General features: G+C 38.8%; 1 protein-coding gene across 1 annotated transcript in view; it reads left to right on the forward strand.

Moving 5' to 3' along the window:
* Nucleotides 1-1,562: 1,562 nt before the first annotated feature.
* Nucleotides 1,563-20,598, forward strand: part of ndufa9.L (NADH:ubiquinone oxidoreductase subunit A9 L homeolog) — a 22,297-nt gene continuing 3,261 nt past the window's right edge. Inside the window, exons 1-9 of the mRNA NM_001089230.2 lie at nucleotides 1,563-1,628; nucleotides 5,716-5,886; nucleotides 7,787-7,884; nucleotides 9,665-9,756; nucleotides 13,096-13,237; nucleotides 14,135-14,237; nucleotides 17,522-17,589; nucleotides 18,388-18,464; nucleotides 20,271-20,366. Of these exons, the coding sequence (NP_001082699.1) occupies nucleotides 1,580-1,628; nucleotides 5,716-5,886; nucleotides 7,787-7,884; nucleotides 9,665-9,756; nucleotides 13,096-13,237; nucleotides 14,135-14,237; nucleotides 17,522-17,589; nucleotides 18,388-18,464; nucleotides 20,271-20,366 (896 nt within the window). The 5' untranslated portion in view covers nucleotides 1,563-1,579. The remainder of the gene's footprint in view (nucleotides 1,629-5,715; nucleotides 5,887-7,786; nucleotides 7,885-9,664; nucleotides 9,757-13,095; nucleotides 13,238-14,134; nucleotides 14,238-17,521; nucleotides 17,590-18,387; nucleotides 18,465-20,270; nucleotides 20,367-20,598) is intronic.

The following is a 20,598-nucleotide window of genomic DNA, read 5'->3' on the forward strand; positions in this document are numbered from 1 at the left end:
ATGCCAGGCCTTGGTGGCCTTTCCACAAATCCGGGCCTGGGCATGGATCAAACAACTAGATAGCTGGGTGTACATTGATGCAAGCAGTATTTTCACTGGCAGAACCACTTGGATTAATTTATAGAAGCAATAACCCAGCATAAAAAGCTCAGTAGCACTTCAAAACTGGTGTCCTCAAACTTTATTACAAATACAAGAGGATTTTCCAGTGGTACTATCTACCATTGGGAAATTATTTTGCAGTTTATGCTGCTGAAAAGTGGGCGTAGGAGGTCATTTAAAGAGACACTTTCATGGGAATTCTGACTGAAATCCGCTTTTTCAAAAGAGCAAACAGATTTTTTTATATTTAATTTTGAAATCTGACACAGGGCTAGACATATTGTCAGTTTTCCAAATGACCTGAGATGGCTGCTTATACACCAATATTTCAACAACAAAAAATACACTTGCTGGTTCATGAATTAAATTTTATATTGTAGAGTGAATTATTTGCAGTGTATACAGTATAATTTAGAAATCAAAACAACATCTTAAAAATCATGACAGAATCCCTTTAAGTAGGGGGAATAAGCAGGGGCAACCCAACATGTTTTTTGTTCATTTGCACCCTGCTCCACACTGTGTGCTCCATGAGTGCAGGTCTCTTCTCTCCAGAATGGAGTTCAGCAGTTTAGGTAGGTGTCCTCTATCCTGTCCAGCTGGAGCTGGATAAATGACCACTACAGAGTATGATTTTGTGCCTCTTAGTGAGCATCCAAATCATTGTTCAGGGAGCTACAATTCCCAGAACCCCAGACTGCCTTCTGCTGTTGGCTGGATTCTGGAACTAATCATAATCAAAAGTTTGATGGCGCTGCTATTAGGGAGGGACAGGGGAGTCCACTCAGGGGCCTCATGGTGGAGGGAGGATCTCAAAGAAACAAATATCTAATTTGCAGGGCCACAAAAGGGTGGACAGGTCTTGCTTGCAGGGCTGTATTTAGAACCTCTGCTCACTCCCTAATGTCACTGATTGTCACATGTTCAGGACAGTGCACTTGTTCCAGTTGTAGATGAGAGAATTAGTTCCACTCTGCTCTGCCTTTGATTTACCCACAAGTGTCCAGCGCTGGGATGGAGCGGGAATCTATTTTCTATATAGGCACATATAGAAATAGCAGACTCTGCTTGCATGGAGTGAGTGCATTATGGGTGTGTTTTGCACATGTCTGGGATGGAGTTGGGGAATGGCTAGGCATACAATTTAGTTGGATTTTTTTCCCCATCCCACCACCCATGGGGAGGGAATGGGCAGTAATTACTCAAGCCTAGGGAGCACTAACTAGTGCAACATTTCAGCAGTATAAAGTTTATGTCAAAGTTTGTTTTACCTCCTTTTGAACTATAAACCTTAACAAATGTACAACCATTCACTTTTGCAAAGAAAGATCTTCCAACGGCAAGAAAATGTGTATGTGTTTAACCAGTTTGGGCATCAGAGGGCGCGCAAGAGAAAAAGCGTTCTCCTGCGAGCGTTGAGGTTTGGGCTGTTCTAGTTCCCGTACACCGCGCAGGTTTGTGGGAGCTCGGAAGCAAGATGGCTGCTGTTACCTTCTGCTCGGTGACCGGAGCCCGAGCAATGTCACGTAAGTCACGTGAAACAGCGGGGCTCAAGACTAGGGTCTGGGGTTGCTTTCTAGTTTTTATGTCAGTTTGTTACATTTGGGAGAAATACTTGTCATGTCGTAGGCAAATAATAACGTGTGTGTCTGCACCGAGCTGCCGGCTGCCGGCCGCCGGGGATCTGTTTCCTACTAATCAAGCTGACAGTTTCTATTGTGAGCCCAAGTTTGAGAAACTCTGTCCTGATTGTGGTGTAAGGTCTGCACGAGTGTAGCCAAGGATGGTTAGGGCTTGAAGGAGAGGTCATTGACATTGGGCTCCCCATAGAGGCAAATCTGTAATTGTCAAAGTGTTATTCGACAATGGACATTTTTACATTTGTAACGTTAGTTTTTTATTTAGTGGTGGCTCTTATGTCTAACGTCACTGGGAGGGAAAATCACAATTTTAAGGTGACCCTACACAGGCCCACAAAAGCTGCAGACCGGGCCCCTCACGACCAAGCTTGCAGCTTATTGGTTACATACATACATATATATATATATATATATATATATATATATATATATATATATATATATATATATATATATATATATATAGTGCACTACGGTAATACCCGGGTGCCAGCAAAGAAGGTAAACAATAGCAAGGAGGTTGCGCCACTCACGTGATTTGTAATGAAAAAACAAAAAAGTTTGTTAGCCTTTCAACGTTTCGATCCCCCACAGGGATCTTCGTCAGGAACGGCCGTCTGAAAATCCTGCATGACTGATATCTGGCCAAAAATTGGCTATTGTGGTCTCGTTATTAGGCCTGCTCTGTGATCTGATTGTTGGCCCCTGGGCCAGTCATCTGATAAGCTTGATTTAGCCCATCTTGTGGGTTCCCAAATCAGGCAGAGATATGAAGGAGCAGATTTTGCCATTGACTATTTGCGGGTCTGCTGGCTGTTACCAACCACTTTCCTCCAAATGCATGCCATGGGTGGTTGGTCGGCCTTAAGCTGGCCATAGACGCAAAGTTCCGATCGTACGAATCAACGTACGATCGGACTTTCCCATCTCCCGACCTGACACTAACCGTTCAGATCAAAGTCTTACCATTCCGATCAAATAAGGTAGAAAAGAACATATCAGCCAATGTTCTACCTCTGACAGCAATCGTACGATAGTTATGTCTGACAAAGCTAGTGACAGTCTCCCACTGAAAATCAGACGATCGGCAATACATGCAGAGATATTATCGGCAGGCGACAGAAATTTTCTTACCTGTCCGATCGACCAAACGACCGATCTCTGCTGGACGAAAAATGTCGGGACTCTCCACACACAGTCCGAAAATCGTACGAATCCACAATTCGTATGATTGGATCGTTGCGTCTATGGCCAGCTTAGCTGGCCTCCAGCCCAGCTACTTTCTAATTTCCCCATGTAGTCCAAGCCCCTTTAATAGTTACATAGTTAAATTGGGTTGAAAAAAGACAAAAGTCCATCAAGTTCAACCCCTCCAAATGAAAACCCAGCATCCATACACACACCCCTCCCTACTTTAAATTAAATTCTATATACCCATACCTATACCAACTATAGAGCTTAGTATCACAATAGCCTTTGATATTATGTCTGTCCAAAAAATCATCCAAGCCATTCTTAAAGGCATTAACTGAATCAGCCATCACAACATCACCCGGCAGTGCATTCCACAACCTCACTGTCCTGACTGTGAAGAACCCCCTACGTTGTTTCAAATGAAAGTTCTTTTCTTCTAGTCTACAGGGGTGGCCTCTGGTACGGTGATCCTCTTTATGGGTAAAAAGTTCCCCTGCTTTTTGTCTATAATGTCCTCTAATGTACTTGTAAAGTGTAATCATGTCCCCTCGCAAGTACCTTTTTTCCAGAGAAAACAACCCCAACCGTGACAGTCTACCCTCATAATTTAAGTCTTCCATCCCTCTAACCAATTTAGTTGCACGTCTCTGCTCTCTCTCCGGCTCATTTATATCCCTCTTAAGGACTGGAGTCCAAAACTGCACCGCATATTCCAGATGAGGCCTTACCAGGGACCTATAAAGAGGCATAATTATGTTTTCATCCCTTGAGTTAATGCCCTTTTTTATGCAACACAGAACTTTATTTGCTTTAGTAGTCACAGAATGACACTGCCCAGAATTAGACAACATGTTATCTACAAAGACCCCTAGATCCTTCTCATTTAAGGGAACTCCCAACACACTGCCATTTAGTGTATAACTTGCATTTATATTATTTTTGCCAAAGTGCATAACCTTGCATTTATCAACATTGAACCTCATTTTCCAGTTTGCTGCCCAGTTTTCCAATTTAGACAAATCACTCTGCAAAGTGGCAGCATCCTGCATGGAACCTATAGTTCTGCACAATTTAGTATCATCTGCAAAAATAGAAACAGTACTTTCAATGCCCACCTCCAGGTCATTAATAAACAAGTTGAAAAGCAAGGGACCTAGTACAGAGCCCTGCGGTACTCCACTAACAGTACTGGTCCGATTAGAAAATGTTCCATTTACCACCAGTCTTTGTAGTCTATCTTTTAGCCAGTTCTCTATCCAGGTACAAATACTATGTTCCAGGCCAACATTCCTTAATTTAACCAGTAACCTTTTGTGTGGCACTGTATCAAATGCTTTAGCAAAGTCTTAGTAAATCACATCCACTGCCATCCCAGAATCGAGGTCTCTACTTACATTCTCATAAAAAGAAATTAAGTTAGTCTGGCAAAATCTATTAAGCATAAAACCATGCTGGCACAAACTCAATGACGTAGCAGAGGTTCTTATATATTTGCGCTTGCCCTGTCCGCTCCAGTGATGGCATTGATGGAGACGGGGCTGACTCTGGTTTATAAATCTGGTCTATCACAGGTCAAATTAGGGTAGGGAAAGGCTGACCTGTGCATCACCACTCACCATGTAAGCCAGCCTAAAAAAAACACACAAGATTAAATAAAATGGTACTGTTTATGAAAGTAATTTAAGTGCATGCACAAAATAGACTGGCGGTAGTGTTGGATCAGAATACAATTGGCCCCTCAAAATTAATCTGTAGGCTTGGCCATACTCTTCTCTAGGATTAGGTTAAAGGAAAATGATACCCCCAAAATGAACACTTAAAGGAAAACTATACCCCCAAAATGAACACTTAAGCAACAGATAGTTCATATCATATTAAGTGGCATATTAAAGAATCTCACCAAACTGGAATATATATTTAAGTAAATATTGCCCTTTTACATCTCTTGCCTTGAGCCACCATTTCGTGATGGTCTGTATGCTGTCTCAGAGATCACCTGACCAGAAATACTTCAACTCTAACTGTAACAGGAAGAAGTGAGGAAGCAAAAGACACAACTCTGTCTGTTAATTGGCTCATGTGACCTAACATGTATAGTTTGTTGGTATCTTTGTTAGTACAGTGAATCCTACGATCCCAGGGGGCGGCCCTTATTTTTTAAAATGGCAATTTTCTATTTAGGATTACCCAATGGCACATACTACTAGAAAAGTGTATTATTATGAAAATGGTTTATTTACATGAAGCAGGATTTTACATATGAGCTGTTTTATGCAATATCTTTTTATAGAGACCTACATTGTTTGGGGGGTATAGTTTTCCTTTAAGCAACAGATAGTTTACATCATATTAAGTTGCATATTAAAGAATCTTACCAAACTGTTATACTGTTAAACTGTTAAACTACTTTATATTTAAGTAAATCTTGCCCTTTTCTTGCCTTGAACCACTATTTCATGATGGTCTGTGTGCTGCTTCAGAGATCACCTGACCAGAAATACTACAATTCTAACTGTAACAGGAAGAAGTGTTGAAGCAAAAGAGAGAACTCTGTCTGTTAATTGCCTCATGTGACCTAACAAGCATGGTTTGTTTGGTATGTTTGTGTGCACCGTGAATTGTATGATCCCAGGGGACAGCCATTATTTTTTAAAATGGCAATTTTCTATTTATGATTACCCAAAGGCACATACTACAATGAAAATGGTTTATTTACATGAAGCAGAAGTCTCCTGGTTGAGTTGCTGTTCTGGTTTGAATTTTTGCTTTATTTTTCTAGGTCCCCAGGTCAAATCCATGGTGACATGTCTTCCCATTGTCCTGCAGCAGAGGAAAGTCCACCATGCTGTTATTCCACACGGGAAACCTGGTCGCTCTGCTAACAGTGGAGTCGTCGCTACAGTTTTCGGCGCAACAGGCTTTCTTGGCCGATATCTTGTCAACAGACTGGGTAACATATTGAACACAACAGTAGTTTTATCCTACACACCCTTCATTTTATTACACTAGCCTGTGCCACAAAACATTTAACAAAAAGGGACAACATTTTATCCATGGGTGGTGCAGTTTTGTCATTTGTGCTAAAATTTGCTTTTAAATGTGTAATTCATTATTAAACAGGTGGTTTGACTGTTGAAAATATGCATGTTGCTATAGTTGGCAATGAGTAAGGGGGAGCTCTACAGCAGTCCAGTGGTTCAGCCCGTTCACTAAACTGTCAAAGTCATCAAAGTGTGTGGTTGGGCTTCACCTGCTCAGTCTGTTAGAATAGCACAAAGTAGATGTGGAATTCTCATGGGAAGATTTTGCATTTTAATAAAGCCAAGGGCCCTGGGGAGCTGCGGAAAAGTTTTATTGAGCAATATTGCTTTAAAGGGAATGTCAACTCAAAAAATATTTTTTTCCTAATTAACAAAAACATAATTCTAAGCAACTTTGCAATATATATTCATTACAAATTTTGTATGGTGTGGTAAGTTATTTGTATATGTATTGAAATGTTTCTGTCCCCAAATGTTGCTTTCAATAGCAATTGTTTTTACAAATATCTTTAAAAGCACTGAAAATTTGTATTAACTGTACATTGGAAAGTTGCTTAGAATTATGGGGCCCATTTACTAAGGATCGAAGTGAATTTTCGAATTCAAAAACTTTTGAAATTGTGATCCCTCTTACCTTTTTTGAATTATTCGCCCTTTTCTTCTGCCTCTTTCCAACTTGCATTGGGGGGTCACTGACCCCGACAGCCAAAATACTATTTGCTCTGTGAGGCTACAATGTTATTAAAGAGATACTGACACCAGAAATTAAACTTTTTTTTTTACTTCTATCATAATATTGCCTTTTGAAAGCAACTTATAACTTTGCCATAAAGTTTTTGCAGGATGCTTTTACATTACTTGTCTGATGCCCCATGTTCCTGTATAAGGGGGCTGCCATATTTGTGCAGCAGGAGTTTGTTAGCATTAGAATCTCTGACAGGCTGAGATGGGACAGTCAGGTTGGCAAAACAGTCAGGTTTAGAAACTTCAACTAACAATTGCTTACAAAAATAAACCGCTCACCAAAAAATGATCAACATGACCTATAGGTAACTTTTAATGTACATTAATACTTTAAAAAGTAGTTTAGTCTCATTATCACTTTAATATTGTTACTTTGTATTACTTATCTTTTTAACCATCTAATTATCACTCCAGCCTCTACTCAAATAAAATCAGTGGTTCACCTTTAAATGAACTTTTAGTATGTTATAGCATGCCATTCTATAGTTCTAACTGTGCAATTGCCCATTATTTTTAATTTAGTTTTAAAATGATTTGCCTTCTTGTTCTGACTCTTTCCAGCTTTCAAATGAGGGTCACTGACCCCATCTGATAACAGATTCTCTGTAAGGTTACATATTTATTGTTGTTGCTATTTTTTATTACCCATCTTTCTATTCAAGCCTCTCCTAATCATATTCCAGGGTTGTCTTCAAATAACTGTGTGGTTGCTAAGGTAATGTGGACCCTAGCAGCTAGATTGCTGAAATAGCAAACTGAAGATCTGCTGGATAAAAAGCTAAATAACTCAAAAACCACAAATAATAATACATGAAAACCTATTGCAGATTCTCAGAATAACACTCTCTATATCATAAAGTGCAGCAACCCCTTTAATTGGTCAGTTCTCACTAGTTCTATACTTGGCTTTTGTTGTCTCAGGCATAAGCTTTATATTCCAGCCAATCTTTAGCTTATATTGGTTCACTAAAACAATCATCACGAGTTTAACCTAATTTGTTTAAATAGGAAGATGCTTGTTTTTTTGTTTTTAAATTGAAAGCATCATTTTTGTTCCAATCCCAGGGCGCGTTGGTTCTCAGGTTGTTATACCCTATCGTTGTGAGCCTTATGACATCATGTACCTTAGGCCAATGGGAGATCTGGGACAGTTAATATTCATGGTAGGTATTTCCTTTATTAATTAACTGAAAGTTCCCTAGTGAATCACATACCTGTTAAAACATAGCAGCTAGGGTAAGAAACGTGATGTAGTTTCTAGAGTTTCAACTTTGTACATTGTTTAAAAGATAACAAAGCCCAGATCTAAATATCACAGGTTATCATTATAGAGCGGCCATATGTTTCAGGAGGTACTGCAGCCCAGTGACACTAAAAACAAAACACCATCTAAACTGTTCATGTACGCCAGTATGGGGCTGCTCTTCATTTATGCCTGCTTGAGTAGTCCCCTGCATGCTGGACTGGTGTAAAGTTGGCCATAAACTGGATTATCCTCCAAGGTGATTGGCTGCTCAGCCTAGTAATTAAAAGAGGGTCTGTGGCTCCCTGTCTTTCCCAGGGAACACCCATCATAATCATAGGCTATGATTAAAGGAGGAGGAAAGCTACAGGGGCATATTATTGCCTATAGATTAGCTGCAATAGTGCAAGCTAGAATGCTATATTTATTTTGGAGAATGTTTTACCATACCTGAGTAAAAAGCTCTAGAAGCTCTCTGTTTGTTTATGATAGCAGCTGCAGTGTTAGCTTGGTGTGACATCACTTCCTGCCTGATTCTCTCTCTGCCCCCTCATAGCTCTGGGCTCAGATTACAGCAGAGAAGGGAGGGGTGGGAGAAGAGGAGCAAACTGAGCATGCTCACACCCGGGGCAATGAGGTTTAAGCTGAATGCAGGAAGTCTGATACAGAAGCCCATGTGTACACAATAGAAGGAAAGAAATGCAGTGGTTTTTTTGACAGAGGACCCGAAGCAGCATTAATTTGAGGGTTTACTGGTATATGTAGATGGACCTTTCTGATAAAGCTTACTTAGTTTTCACCTTTCCTTTTACTTTAAGGGATGTTTCCTGAAATACTTTAGGCATCCATTACACTGCAGCCACCTGTTTTTCAAAGTTTCAATAAACAGTGTTTTTTTACTTTATAAGGCAGTGTGACCTCCCAATTTTTTTTGTAGTTTAGTCAGAATTGCCCAACCAAATATGCAGGCATGCATGGACCCCTTAAAAGTCTAGCCCATGTGAGCAATCTGATATTTCTGCTTTTACACTAGTAGTGCATATCTTTATGTGGAAGGGTAAAGGTATAAAGGAACAGTAACACCAAAAAATGAAAGTGTTTTAAAGGAATGACAATATAATCTAGTGTTGTCCTGCACTGGTAAAACTGATGTGTTTGCTTCAGAAACGCTACTATAGTTGATATAAAGCTGTGTAGCCATGGGGGCAGCCAATCAAGTACATGATACACAGTAGATAACAGAAAAGTTATGAAGGATACCATTTGCATACTACAGGGCTTATCTTTTTTTATAAACTGGTTTAGATAAGTTTACATAGTTTATATGAACTATAGTAGTCTTTCTGAAGTAAACACACCAGTTTTACCAGTGCAACACCACATTATATTTTAATTACTTTAATACACTTTAATTTTTGATGTTACTGTTCCTTTAAGGTTATTTTTGGGAATATTCAGTCTTCCAGTGACCTCCTTTGGCACATGTAATAATTGGCAAACCCACCTCTGGCAAAAATTTTTGCCATACTTGTCCGTGGTGATTGTACATTATACTACAGAGCAATCAGATGAATACCCTCAAAGTTGACTTTTGTGTAGCCCACAAATTAAATTACATTTATTTTGTGGATTTGGTGCTAATGTTTTTTGTGACTTTAAATTCAGAACTTATGAAATGAATGTTTTCTTTTTAATTTCAGGACTGGAATGCAAAGGACAAAGACACCATTAGAAAAGCCCTGGAAAACTCCAACGTTGTCATTAACCTAATCGGAAAAGAGTGGGAAACAAAGTAAGCTGTTTATTGGCGTGACTCCAAGCAACCATACAATTCAGTCCCAGCCGTATGTTTAGTGTAGAACCTCCTGCCAGGCCATGTGTCATGCTGTAAAGTCAAACTGCGTGCCTGACAGGCTGCAGACTGTGTGTGATTTCCCGTAAAAAGTATTTGTTTGTGAATAAATGTGTCAGACATTTGTGAGGTTTAAATATTATATTTATAGAACTCCAGGGAATGAATCAGACTTTAAAGGAGAAGAAAAGCTTAACTAAAGAAGTGGGGTTGAAATGTTGTACAATATATTTTGGGCTTCTGTACCAGCCCAAAGCAACCACAGCCCTTTAGCAGTAAAGATCTGTGTCTCCAAAGATGCCCCAGTAGCTCCCCATCTTCTGTGTGTGATTTCCCGTAAAAAGTATTTGTTTGTGAATAAATGTGTCAGACATTTGTGAGGTTTAAATATTATATTTATAGAACTCCAGGGAATGAATCAGACTTTAAAGGAGAAGTAAAGCTTAACTAAAGAATTGTGGTTGAAATGTTGTACAATATATTTTGGGCTTCTGTACCAGCCCAAGGCAACCACATCCCTTCACAATTCAGAAATAGGACTATGGAGAACCAAGATTGCTGATTCAGTGATTCATTTATTCAAAGGTGCAACCACAGCCCTTTAGCAGTAAAGATCTGTGTCTCCAAAGATGCCACGGTAGCTCCCCATCTTATTTTCTGCTGATTCATTGTACATGCTCTTTGCTGCTGACACTTACTGAGCTTAGGGACCAACTCACAATATACAGTACACATAGAATATAACTGTCACAATATAAGACTGTAATTAATACTGATAAGTACTACATGGCAGCACAGTATCCAGTGCAACTAACATCAAATTTTAATAATCAACCCTGTAACATCATCTTATATTACAGACATATCTCATTTTCTGCTTGATAATTTGCAACGACCCCTAAGCTTAGATTCTCACATGCTCAGAGCCCACTGAGCATGTGAGTATCGCAGACACTTTCCAAGATGGTGACCCCCTGTGACAGGTTTGAAGTCCTGGATCATTGCTGCTATTGACAAGCTGAAACTTTAGGCTGGTGCAATAAGTTCAGTATATAAAATATGGCATTTTTAGCCATATTAATTTTTAGGGTTTAGTTCTTTAAAGGGGAACTAAAGATTTGTCACATATTATATTTGTACAGAAAGTGCTCTTTTTGGGAAAAATAAAAATGCTGCACTTTATCTCTTGAGACTAGAGGTCTAAAGGATGATTTGGTCTAAAGGATGACTAGTTCTGCAGGGTGGCATCTGAGGTGATCTTTGATTACTTAAGGAGGAAAAAAAGCATTTTTTTCCCCTCAAAGTTTACCTAAGAAAACGTTACAGAACAATCAGGGTAGTGCTAACATTGTATTTAAAGGGGTACTTCATCTGTAAATAACTTTTAGTATAATGTAGGAGGTGATATTTTGAGATAATTTGCAGTTGGTCTTCATTTTTTTGTGGTTTTTAAATTATTTAGCTTTTGGGTGAGCAGCTCTCCAATTTATAGGAGTGGTCAGTGGCCACCATTTTAAAGGAGAAGGAAAGGTTAAAACTAAGTAGGCCTTATCAGAAAGGTCCATCTAAATATACCAGTAAACCCCCAAAGTGATGCTGCTTTGTGTCCTCTGTCAAAAGAAACACTGCATTTCTTACCTTCTATTGTGTACACATGGGCTTCTGTATCAGACTTCCTGCCTTCAGCTTAAACCTCATTGCCCTGGGCAAGAGCATGCTCAGTTTGCTCCTCTTTCCCCGCCCCCTCCCTTCTCTACTGTAATCTGAGCCCAGAGCAGGGAGAGACTCAGGCAGGAAGTGATGTCACACCATGTTAATACTGCAGCTCCTATCCTAAACAAACAGAGAGTTTCTAGAGCTATTTACTCAGGTAGGGTAAAACATTCTACAGAATAAATATAGCATTCTAGCTTGCACTGTTGTAGCTAATCTATAGGCAATAAAATGCTTCCGTAGCTTTCCTTCTCCTTTAAACACCGAAGAATGTAAAAAGAAAAATGTAAAATAAAGCAAACACAATACATAATGATCAACTGAAATGTTGCTAAATGTGGAGTTTCTAAAAAAAAAAAAAGCATGCTAAAAGGTAACTTAAAGGTAAAGTACTCCTTATGTTTTATTTACAGCCTTTCGTTCCCCATTAAAATTGTTGCTGTTTTTTAAGCTTGCAGGCAAGGATTTGTTTTATCCCTTGTCAGAAAAGCAAAGATCTAGGACTATCCATGTGCTTTGAGACTTGTGAATACTTTTAGCTTAGCAGAGTACAAGGAACTAGCAAATTGTCTCAGGACACAATAAAATTAAGGCCAAACAAAACAGAAAAAAATGTTTGAAGAAATAGGAGTAAAGCTGGTACACTGGTCCTATTGGTTGAGTGCATGGCATCTAACTTCAGTCAGCAGCTTATTGCTCTGTTTATGGTTCCAAAAACAGAGAAAACTGTTCACTCTTTATTGTTCTTCATGCGCCCTGTTTGAATGGGGGGGGGTCATAGAATTGCAATAGACCTAAGATGAGTACTTTATGTAGTGAATAGATTGAAGAATCAAAGCAAAGAATCCAGTTTAAAGGCTTGGTTCTAAATGGGAGAATTACAGAGTTCCCACGATGCTTAGAGATGCATACTAGTTTCTACCACATTGCTGTCTCGTTTTTAATTAGACAGCAGGAAGTAAAGCGCAGGTGCTGCTCTTTTTTTTTTTTTTTTTTTTTTTTTTTATACTTTCACATGGTCAACTGATCACAAAAGGATCACAGGATTTTCTTTTTATACGGCTTCCCTACTTTCCATAAACGCTCAAATGGTCGGATAGTGTAGTAGAAATCAGCAAAACTACCCAACTGAGTTCAGGGCAGCTTCAGTGTCATTTTATAGTGGAACTCAAGCTATGAGAAATCACGTGAGTAAGCAGTGTTTCTCTTGTTTTGTTTGCCTGTGAAAATATTTTTGTGTAAAATATATCCACTGGTAATTCATAGGCCCACATAGATTACTATAGTGATTGGTGCTGGTTATTGTATATCTTCCTGATATCTGTCATAATAAGAATGACAGTAAAATGTTAAAATATTATATTGCTTATTAGTCAGCAGATGGCAGTGCAGTGTACACAATTATGTGCTTGGGAGCAACTTATCTGTCTGATTTTTTTTTTTTAAGTCATAATATCTACAAATTCCATAAGGGCAGACTGGTCTTAATTTCTAAAACTAATTTTAGTTTTCACTGTTTTTTTGTATTCATTGTGTATGAATTTGTTTTCCTTCTGTTACCTTAAGGAATTTTAGTTATGAAGATGTTTTTGTGAATATTCCGAGAGATCTTGCACTGCTAGCACGGGAGGCTGGAGTAGAGAAATTCATCCACATGTCCCATCTTAACGCTGACCTGAAAAGCCCATCAAAGTATCTGAGGAATAAGGTAAGAAACAGAGCAGGGGAGAGACTGGACACTACAATATATCTGTTGAGGGACAGTTCTCCTTAGTGGTGCTGATGCTGTTCTATCTATGTGCCCTACATTCCATGTGATGTGAGGTCACCCATTCAGATTAAAAGAAAGGTGGTTCCATCTAAATATTTGTAAGGGTTTTTTTTACAGTGAGAGCATTGAAGAAGTGGAATTCTCTCCCTTAATCAGTTGTACAGGCTTATACATTAGATAGCTTTAAGAAGGGATTACAGGGTTATGGAAGATAGCTCATAGTACAAGTTGATCCAGGGACTGGTCCCATTGCCATTTTGGAGTCAGGAAGGAATTTTTTCCCCCTCTGAGGCAGATTAGAGAGGCTTCAAATGGGGTTTTTTTTGCATTCCTCTGGATCAACTAGTAGTTAGGCAGGTTAAAATAGAGTTAAAAGGTGTGTCTTTTTTTTCCAACTTAACTTATTATATTACTTTGTATTACATTTACAGTTAATCTGTATTTTAATCGATATTTTTACATTTCACTCGAGATATCCTATCAACTTTTATTGCTAGATTAAATAACATTTCCTAACACTATAGTATAGTGATTGTGTGCATTATTAGAACTCTATCATGTGCCAGACATTTGTCCTTTGTATGGCTACTGCCCAAAGAAGCACAGCAAAGGTATAGCTTGTTTGGAAAATGAGCAGTCATACTGAGCGGAGTCAGCTGCTCTGGGGAGTTGCAAATTTTGAAGAACTGAGCTTTTGCTGCTCTGTAGGATTGTTGTTTGTACCTGCTGTAAGCAGCCTATAGGGTACTGTTGACTGGTTGACCAATCCTTTATTTTATTGTGTTGCCAAATCATTTATTAGAGCTGTTCAATGTTTTGCTGATTCACTCTCAGGCTGTTGGAGAGGCCGCTGTAAGGGAGGCTTTCCCAGACGCAATCATCATGAAGCCTTCAGAAATGTACGGCAGGGAAGACAGATTCTTCAACCATTATGCAAGTAAGAATTTGGTTAGCTGACAGGACGACTTCTGTCCAAGATGCAAATCTCCTGCGGTCAATTTTATCAATTTTACCCACATGGCCTGGTCCAGTCCCCCCCATACAACAATTCTGGTCTAAACCAATGGAGACCCTAACAAATGAAGTGGACACACAACAGATAGTTGACCCAGCAGTCTGTTTGCTAGGAGTAATAGACGGGGTATTATCTACCAACGTGTCCAGAGTTCAGCTACGAACGCTCATGTTCTGTGCCAAAAAAACAGTGATTGTGCACTGGATAGGAGGAACTCTCCTATGTTCACCTTTGAGATAACTTTTAGTATGATTTAGAGAGTGATATTCTGAGAAAATTTGCAGTCGGTTTTCATTTTTTATTATGTGTGGTTTTTGAGTAATTTAGGTTTTTATTCAGCAGCTCTCCAGTTTGCAGTATCGGCTATCTGGTTGCTAGGGTGCTAATTACCCTAGCAGCCATGCACTGATTTGAATAAGAGACTGGAATATGAATAGGAGAGGGCCCGAATAGTAACAAAAAGTAGCAATTACAATAAATGTGAAGCATTATATAGAGCATCTGTGTTTTATAAGGGAGTAAGCGACACCCATTTAAAAGCTGCAAATAGATAGAAGAAAAAGGGCAATTAACTACAAAACTATAAAAAAACAAATAATGAAAACCAATTGAAAAGTTGGTTAGAATTGGCCATTCAATAACATAATAAAAGTTACCTTACAGGTGAATCACCCCTTTAACCTTCTGGAGACTTTTGGTGTATGGAGCTCTTCTCCTTATAAAATTAATTTACAAAATCTGGGAGGATTACTGTGACCGTGACTCAGTCAATGTGTAATTTAAACTTGATGTGGCCTGCTTTATAAAATTACCTATAGTCACATGCAGAGTGCCAATTACTACATTGGATAGGATCTATACTTGACCCGACATCACTCCTATGACATACTACCAGACACTGTATTGTAATTGTTTGTTTTGTGTTAATTGCATTAAAATCAATAAAAATCTACCTTTCAAAAAAAAGAATTTGGTTAGCTAATCAGTGCTTAGAAGGGCTCTTTGCCTGTCTATTGCAATTTGCAGGGGGGTACTTGACGCTTCCAAATCTAAAAAAAATAGTTTCAACAGTGTCCTACATTGAAAGCTTCACATTTTTGTGGGCAACATCTTGAAGTTTTAAAGCTCTATATAACCTCATACAACAGTGTATGCTTTATTCTGTGTAGTATCCTCAAAGTATAGTTTATAGCTTACATGATATGCATAGAGGTTGCCCTGATTTATTATCTGCAGCTAGATTTTCTGTATTAAACATTTCAGCCAATCTCTTGGGTGCATTTTGTTACTTGTAGGCTCCCCTCTGCAAATCTCTACTGTGATCCACCAAAGACAGTTGATGGCTCAAAATGTTAAGACCGTGTTGGTTTGAAAACACATCTGATGACCTCATTATCTGGATCATTGGCACTTAGCTAAACTTAACACACGGTAGAAGCCATGTGTGTATATAAATGCTTATAACATTCAAAAGGGGATACTACAAATGCTGAACTTTTACAATTAAATAATCGCTGCTCTTATTTTTATGCTTTGTTCCTGCATTAAAACAAAGAAACTGATGCATCTGCAAATCAATCGGCCCACAGTGAATGTATAGGTTTTCTAGCCTTTCCCTGTAGAACAAATCACTAGTATTGATTAGTCCATCTGCTGATATTGTAAGTTTATCAGTTCTTGGCCCTGTTTTTATCATTTGCAAAAATGTATGTAGAAATCTCTCTGTCAAACACATTGGTAACAAGGCTACTTGACAGTCACTGGTCTGGCAGTCAGTTAGTCCATGTCACAGCAGTGACTTTTGACTATGTCAGCATGGTAAGGGGGAGGTCACCGATATCTGCCATTGTGTGGCTGTGGAGGTTTAGCAGGTATAGATGGGTAGGGTGCACTACTCACACTTCATACGTGCTGCTTTATACAGTGTTGCTACTCCTAGACGCCACGTCACCATACTGTGACAATTATTTCTTTATTTTGCCAGATTTTCCACATAGAGTACAGAACAATGTTTCGGGGGGGGGGGGGTTGTACACCTCCAGTCCACTGACAAAGGGAGCTGTAAACGCCCCAGAGCTTTGTTCTGTAATCTGACTAAAGTAATAATTGCACAGCAAGAAGTGGTAAAGACCTATGACCTTCTTTGGAGGTTCAGCAGGCCCCCCCAGACCTTGCAAAGTAGCATTCAGGTTGTAGGGACCATGTTGATACAGGTATGGGACCTTTAAATCAGAATACTCGGGACCTGGGGTTTTCTGGAGGATGGCTCTTTTTTTAATTTGGATCTTCATACCTAAAGTCTTCTAGAAAATCATGTAAACATTAAATAAACTCAATAGGCTGGTTTTTCTTCCAATAAGGATTAACTATATCTTAATTTAGATCAAGTACAAGGTACTGTTTTATTATTAAAGAGAAAAATGAAATCACTTTTATAAAATGGAGTCTGTGGGAGATGTCCTTTCTGTAATTCAGAGCTTTCTGTTTAACGGGTTTCCGGATAATAGATCCTATACCTGTACCACCAGTAGAGGGAGCAGATTTGAGAGGCGAGGAAATATAGGTAAAGATTAGATGGCACAAGTCAGCCATCCTCCCTCCCTGCGTTGGTAATTAACGGTATAATGAGACATTTATTTCGAAAATTGTCTTAGGATATTGATCTTGGTTGGCATTGTGGAAATGGTATAAGAACTTGGACAGGTACACCATTTTAAACAAGTTTATACTTCCCCTTAAGGAAAGTTTTGGTTTTTTTCCAGATTTCTACATCTGCAGATAATGCAGCTATCATAGGATCCAGGTTATTGTGTTGGATCAGTGTGTACATGCGTGACTCCTAAATATTTAAATAAAGGGGAGCACTGGAGGGGAGTATCCCAGGGTAACTCTAGAGTTGCCTGGTTCTCTGTTGGAAAAATAAGGGACTTTTCCCAGTTTTTCTTATGGTTGTCAGTGCTGCAGATCCTATGATCTGTGACAGGTGCAGCAGTGAGTTTGCATTATACTCAGGGGTGATCCTGGGCCTTCCTTTTCCTGCCCCCCACCCCTCCCCACGGCACTTACCTTTTCAACACCGGAGGGGGTCAGGATGGTCCTCGTCTCTAGTGCAGAGAGTGCAATTTCTCCCCCTGATTATACTGTCTAATTGTATACTGTTAGCTTGTGCTATTTCTCTTGGATGACATCGGGTGTTTTTCTTACAGACATGCGATGGTTTGGTGGAGTGCCTCTCATTGCCTTTGGGAAGAAAACTGTTAAACAACCAGTTTATGTAAGTAACTATTCTTGTATTTTCTTTCTGTAGATGCACAATATCTCCATGTCAAGTCATAGGGTGCTACTGGGAACTGGAGGATGCCTAGTCTGCTCATGGGTGGCAGGGCAGCTCTTGAACACATTGGGGCTGAGGGCACAAGATAGGTGAATTTGTCTGTGGATGAAGCCTTCTTTGACCCTATGCATAGTTCCACCCCACCATGTTGGTTCTCCCTGGAAAAAAGATATGCGGCGTAGGGAAAAAAAAAGTGCCTGAGTGAGGAAAAATAAATAAATATGTGCCTGGGAACCCCCTCTCTACCTGTGCCAAAATACCTGGTTTTAATTTACTTCAGTAGGACTGTGCGCTCTAACAAACACAGAACATGGTCCTTCCTTCCGCTCATACTAGAGCTATGCATGTGAAGTTCGGGTACAGAGATGCTGGACAGGGAAAATCAAACAGGCAAAGCACCCACCCAAAACCACCCGGGGAGAACACTGGTTGCAAAATTATTTTCAGACTAACCATAGGAGGAAGATCATGGGAAACATGAGACAAAACAAAGAGAACAAATTCAGTCAGTGGTTCTGTAATGAAGCAGGTATAGCAGTAAGTTCTTAGAAGCCTTGACACAACGCCTTTTGTTATTTCCCTTCAAAACATAGAATAACTTTTTTATTATTAAGTGAAAATGAGGTGGTGAGAGCCAGAAGTTTACTTATTTTTCATGGAGAAAACCATGCTGTTTTCTCAGAACATAAAGCAGGTGAAAAACTTTATAGTTGTACTTACAATATAAAATCATTTCAGGTGGTCGATGTGGCCAAGGCAATTCTAAATGCTATCCATGATCCTGAATCCAATGGGAAAACATATGCGTTGGCTGGGTGAGTTACACTTTTGGCTTTTATATTGACACATTTTGCTGGACTATTTATGTGCTTGATGATATGTCCCTAGGAAGTAAAAAACAATGAGCAGCAGGCTTAGTTGTTCTTATTATGAATTATGCATTATTTAGTTTTGCCTCAATACCAGTTATTGAGGATGTAAAACTGAGACTTGACAAATGACTGCACAAATATGCAGCGCCCTTATTAAGCTACACTGCTGACTTGCTGTCATTCATTTATGAATGGCAGGGAAGTGCGGAAAATAACAAGCCCCCATGTTTTAACACTTTTGCCCCCATCAGACGGTGGGGCAGGTGCGGAGGTCTGTTGTACAAGGACTTGCATGCTTTCCACATGAATACATTGCTGCTTGCATTTGTGTTTATGAAAGGTAGCAGATTACAATATTTACTCTAAAGTTTCCTAATAGCAAACCAGACCCAAAGGTGGCCTTATCCAAGACACTTGGTTTAAGAATTTGCCATTCTTTAAATGATGTAAATAAAATATATCTGTGATATAAAACAAACAATATGAATAACCTGCTAAATGTATACTAATGTGTTTTTTTTATTGATTTCATTAGCGTGTCACATAAAGTAATGAAATTTGTGGATTATAAGAAATTATTTAGAAACATATTTAGAATAGAAGTATCCTTATAGTTCTATCAACAGTATAAAAGCTCCTGCCTCCTATAGGGAGGGCATTATTCTCTGTAGTCTGTGCTGTTTAACTGTTTCCATCTAATAGGGCAGATATCTACTATACCACATGCATGGGGTCCAGTTTATGGGGCTCTTGATCAGTCTTCGGGCAGTAAAAATCTCTTAGAGGGCCACATCCAGGCTGGGGGCCTCAAGTGAGACAAGCCTGTCTCTAAATATACACAATATATATATGCAATATACGGAGAGTGCAGAAGAGTAATAGACATTTCACAAAGGATATTTATACAAAGGAAAGCAGCCACCATTTGTTTGGTTCCTGGTGGTCTGCTGTTCTATACTGCATCAAAATATTATGCTCTCCTGAGCACTTGAAGGTGGAATTCAGGCTAAAAACAGCCGTCAGTATACATGGGCTCAGTATATTGACTTTCAGCCAGATTTCCTGCCAGTTAACCAGTTTAATTGGGCTAAAGCAAATAGACACATGTAAACATAGATTTATTAGAAGGACAGTATAATCACCATTTATGGATTATATATATATGTGTATATAATGTCAGTACAGTGAGCGCACTCTTTCCGGATTTAAAGTATAGATGGTGGTGCGTTGGTCAAGACTTCATAATATATTTCAGTAAATGGACCCGCACTCCTTCATTTTGGTGAAATAAATCAATGTGCTTTATTCACAAATTCATCTCCTATATGTGTGTGTGTATATATGTGTGTGTGTATATATGTGTGTGTGTATATATATATATATATATATATATATATATATATATATATATATATATATATATATATATATATATATATATATATATATATATATACACACACTAATTAGTGCAATCAGCATAGCAGTCCCAGCTCATAGGATAAAACAGTAAAATGACTTGAGCTCTACATGTCAATAGAATATATTTTTCCTTTAATACTATATATATATATATATATATATATATATATATATATATATATATATATATATATATATATATATATATATATATATTTAATAAATTGTTCTCGGCTACACAAATGCCTACATTTACCCCTACTATAGTTTGAGGTGCTCTTTTTTTTTGGTGCTTCTGGCTCATATCTATGTATGCTTTGTTTGCAGTCCTAACCGCTACCTTCTCCACGATTTGGTAGAGTATGTGTTTGCTGTGGCCCATAGACCTTTTGTCCCTTATCCAATACCTCGTCCTCTTTACCGGTAAGTTTTCTTTTTTTAGCTTTTGTACAAATAATATACTAGTAAAGATGTCATTTCATATCATACCCCATGTGCAGTCCTGTTGCATGGTTGACACCATAGATTTAAGTAGCTTCCACTAGGAGGTAGCAGAGAAAAAAAGATGGAAGCACTTCCTGTCCTTCAACTAACACCTTTTCTCCTTTGCAACTTTGCAAAGCTTTGTATGTTGCATGTATGATTGTATGTCATA

Source organism: Xenopus laevis, chromosome 3L (assembly GCF_017654675.1).
Source record: "Xenopus laevis strain J_2021 chromosome 3L, Xenopus_laevis_v10.1, whole genome shotgun sequence".
NCBI lineage: Eukaryota > Metazoa > Chordata > Amphibia > Anura > Pipidae > Xenopus > Xenopus laevis.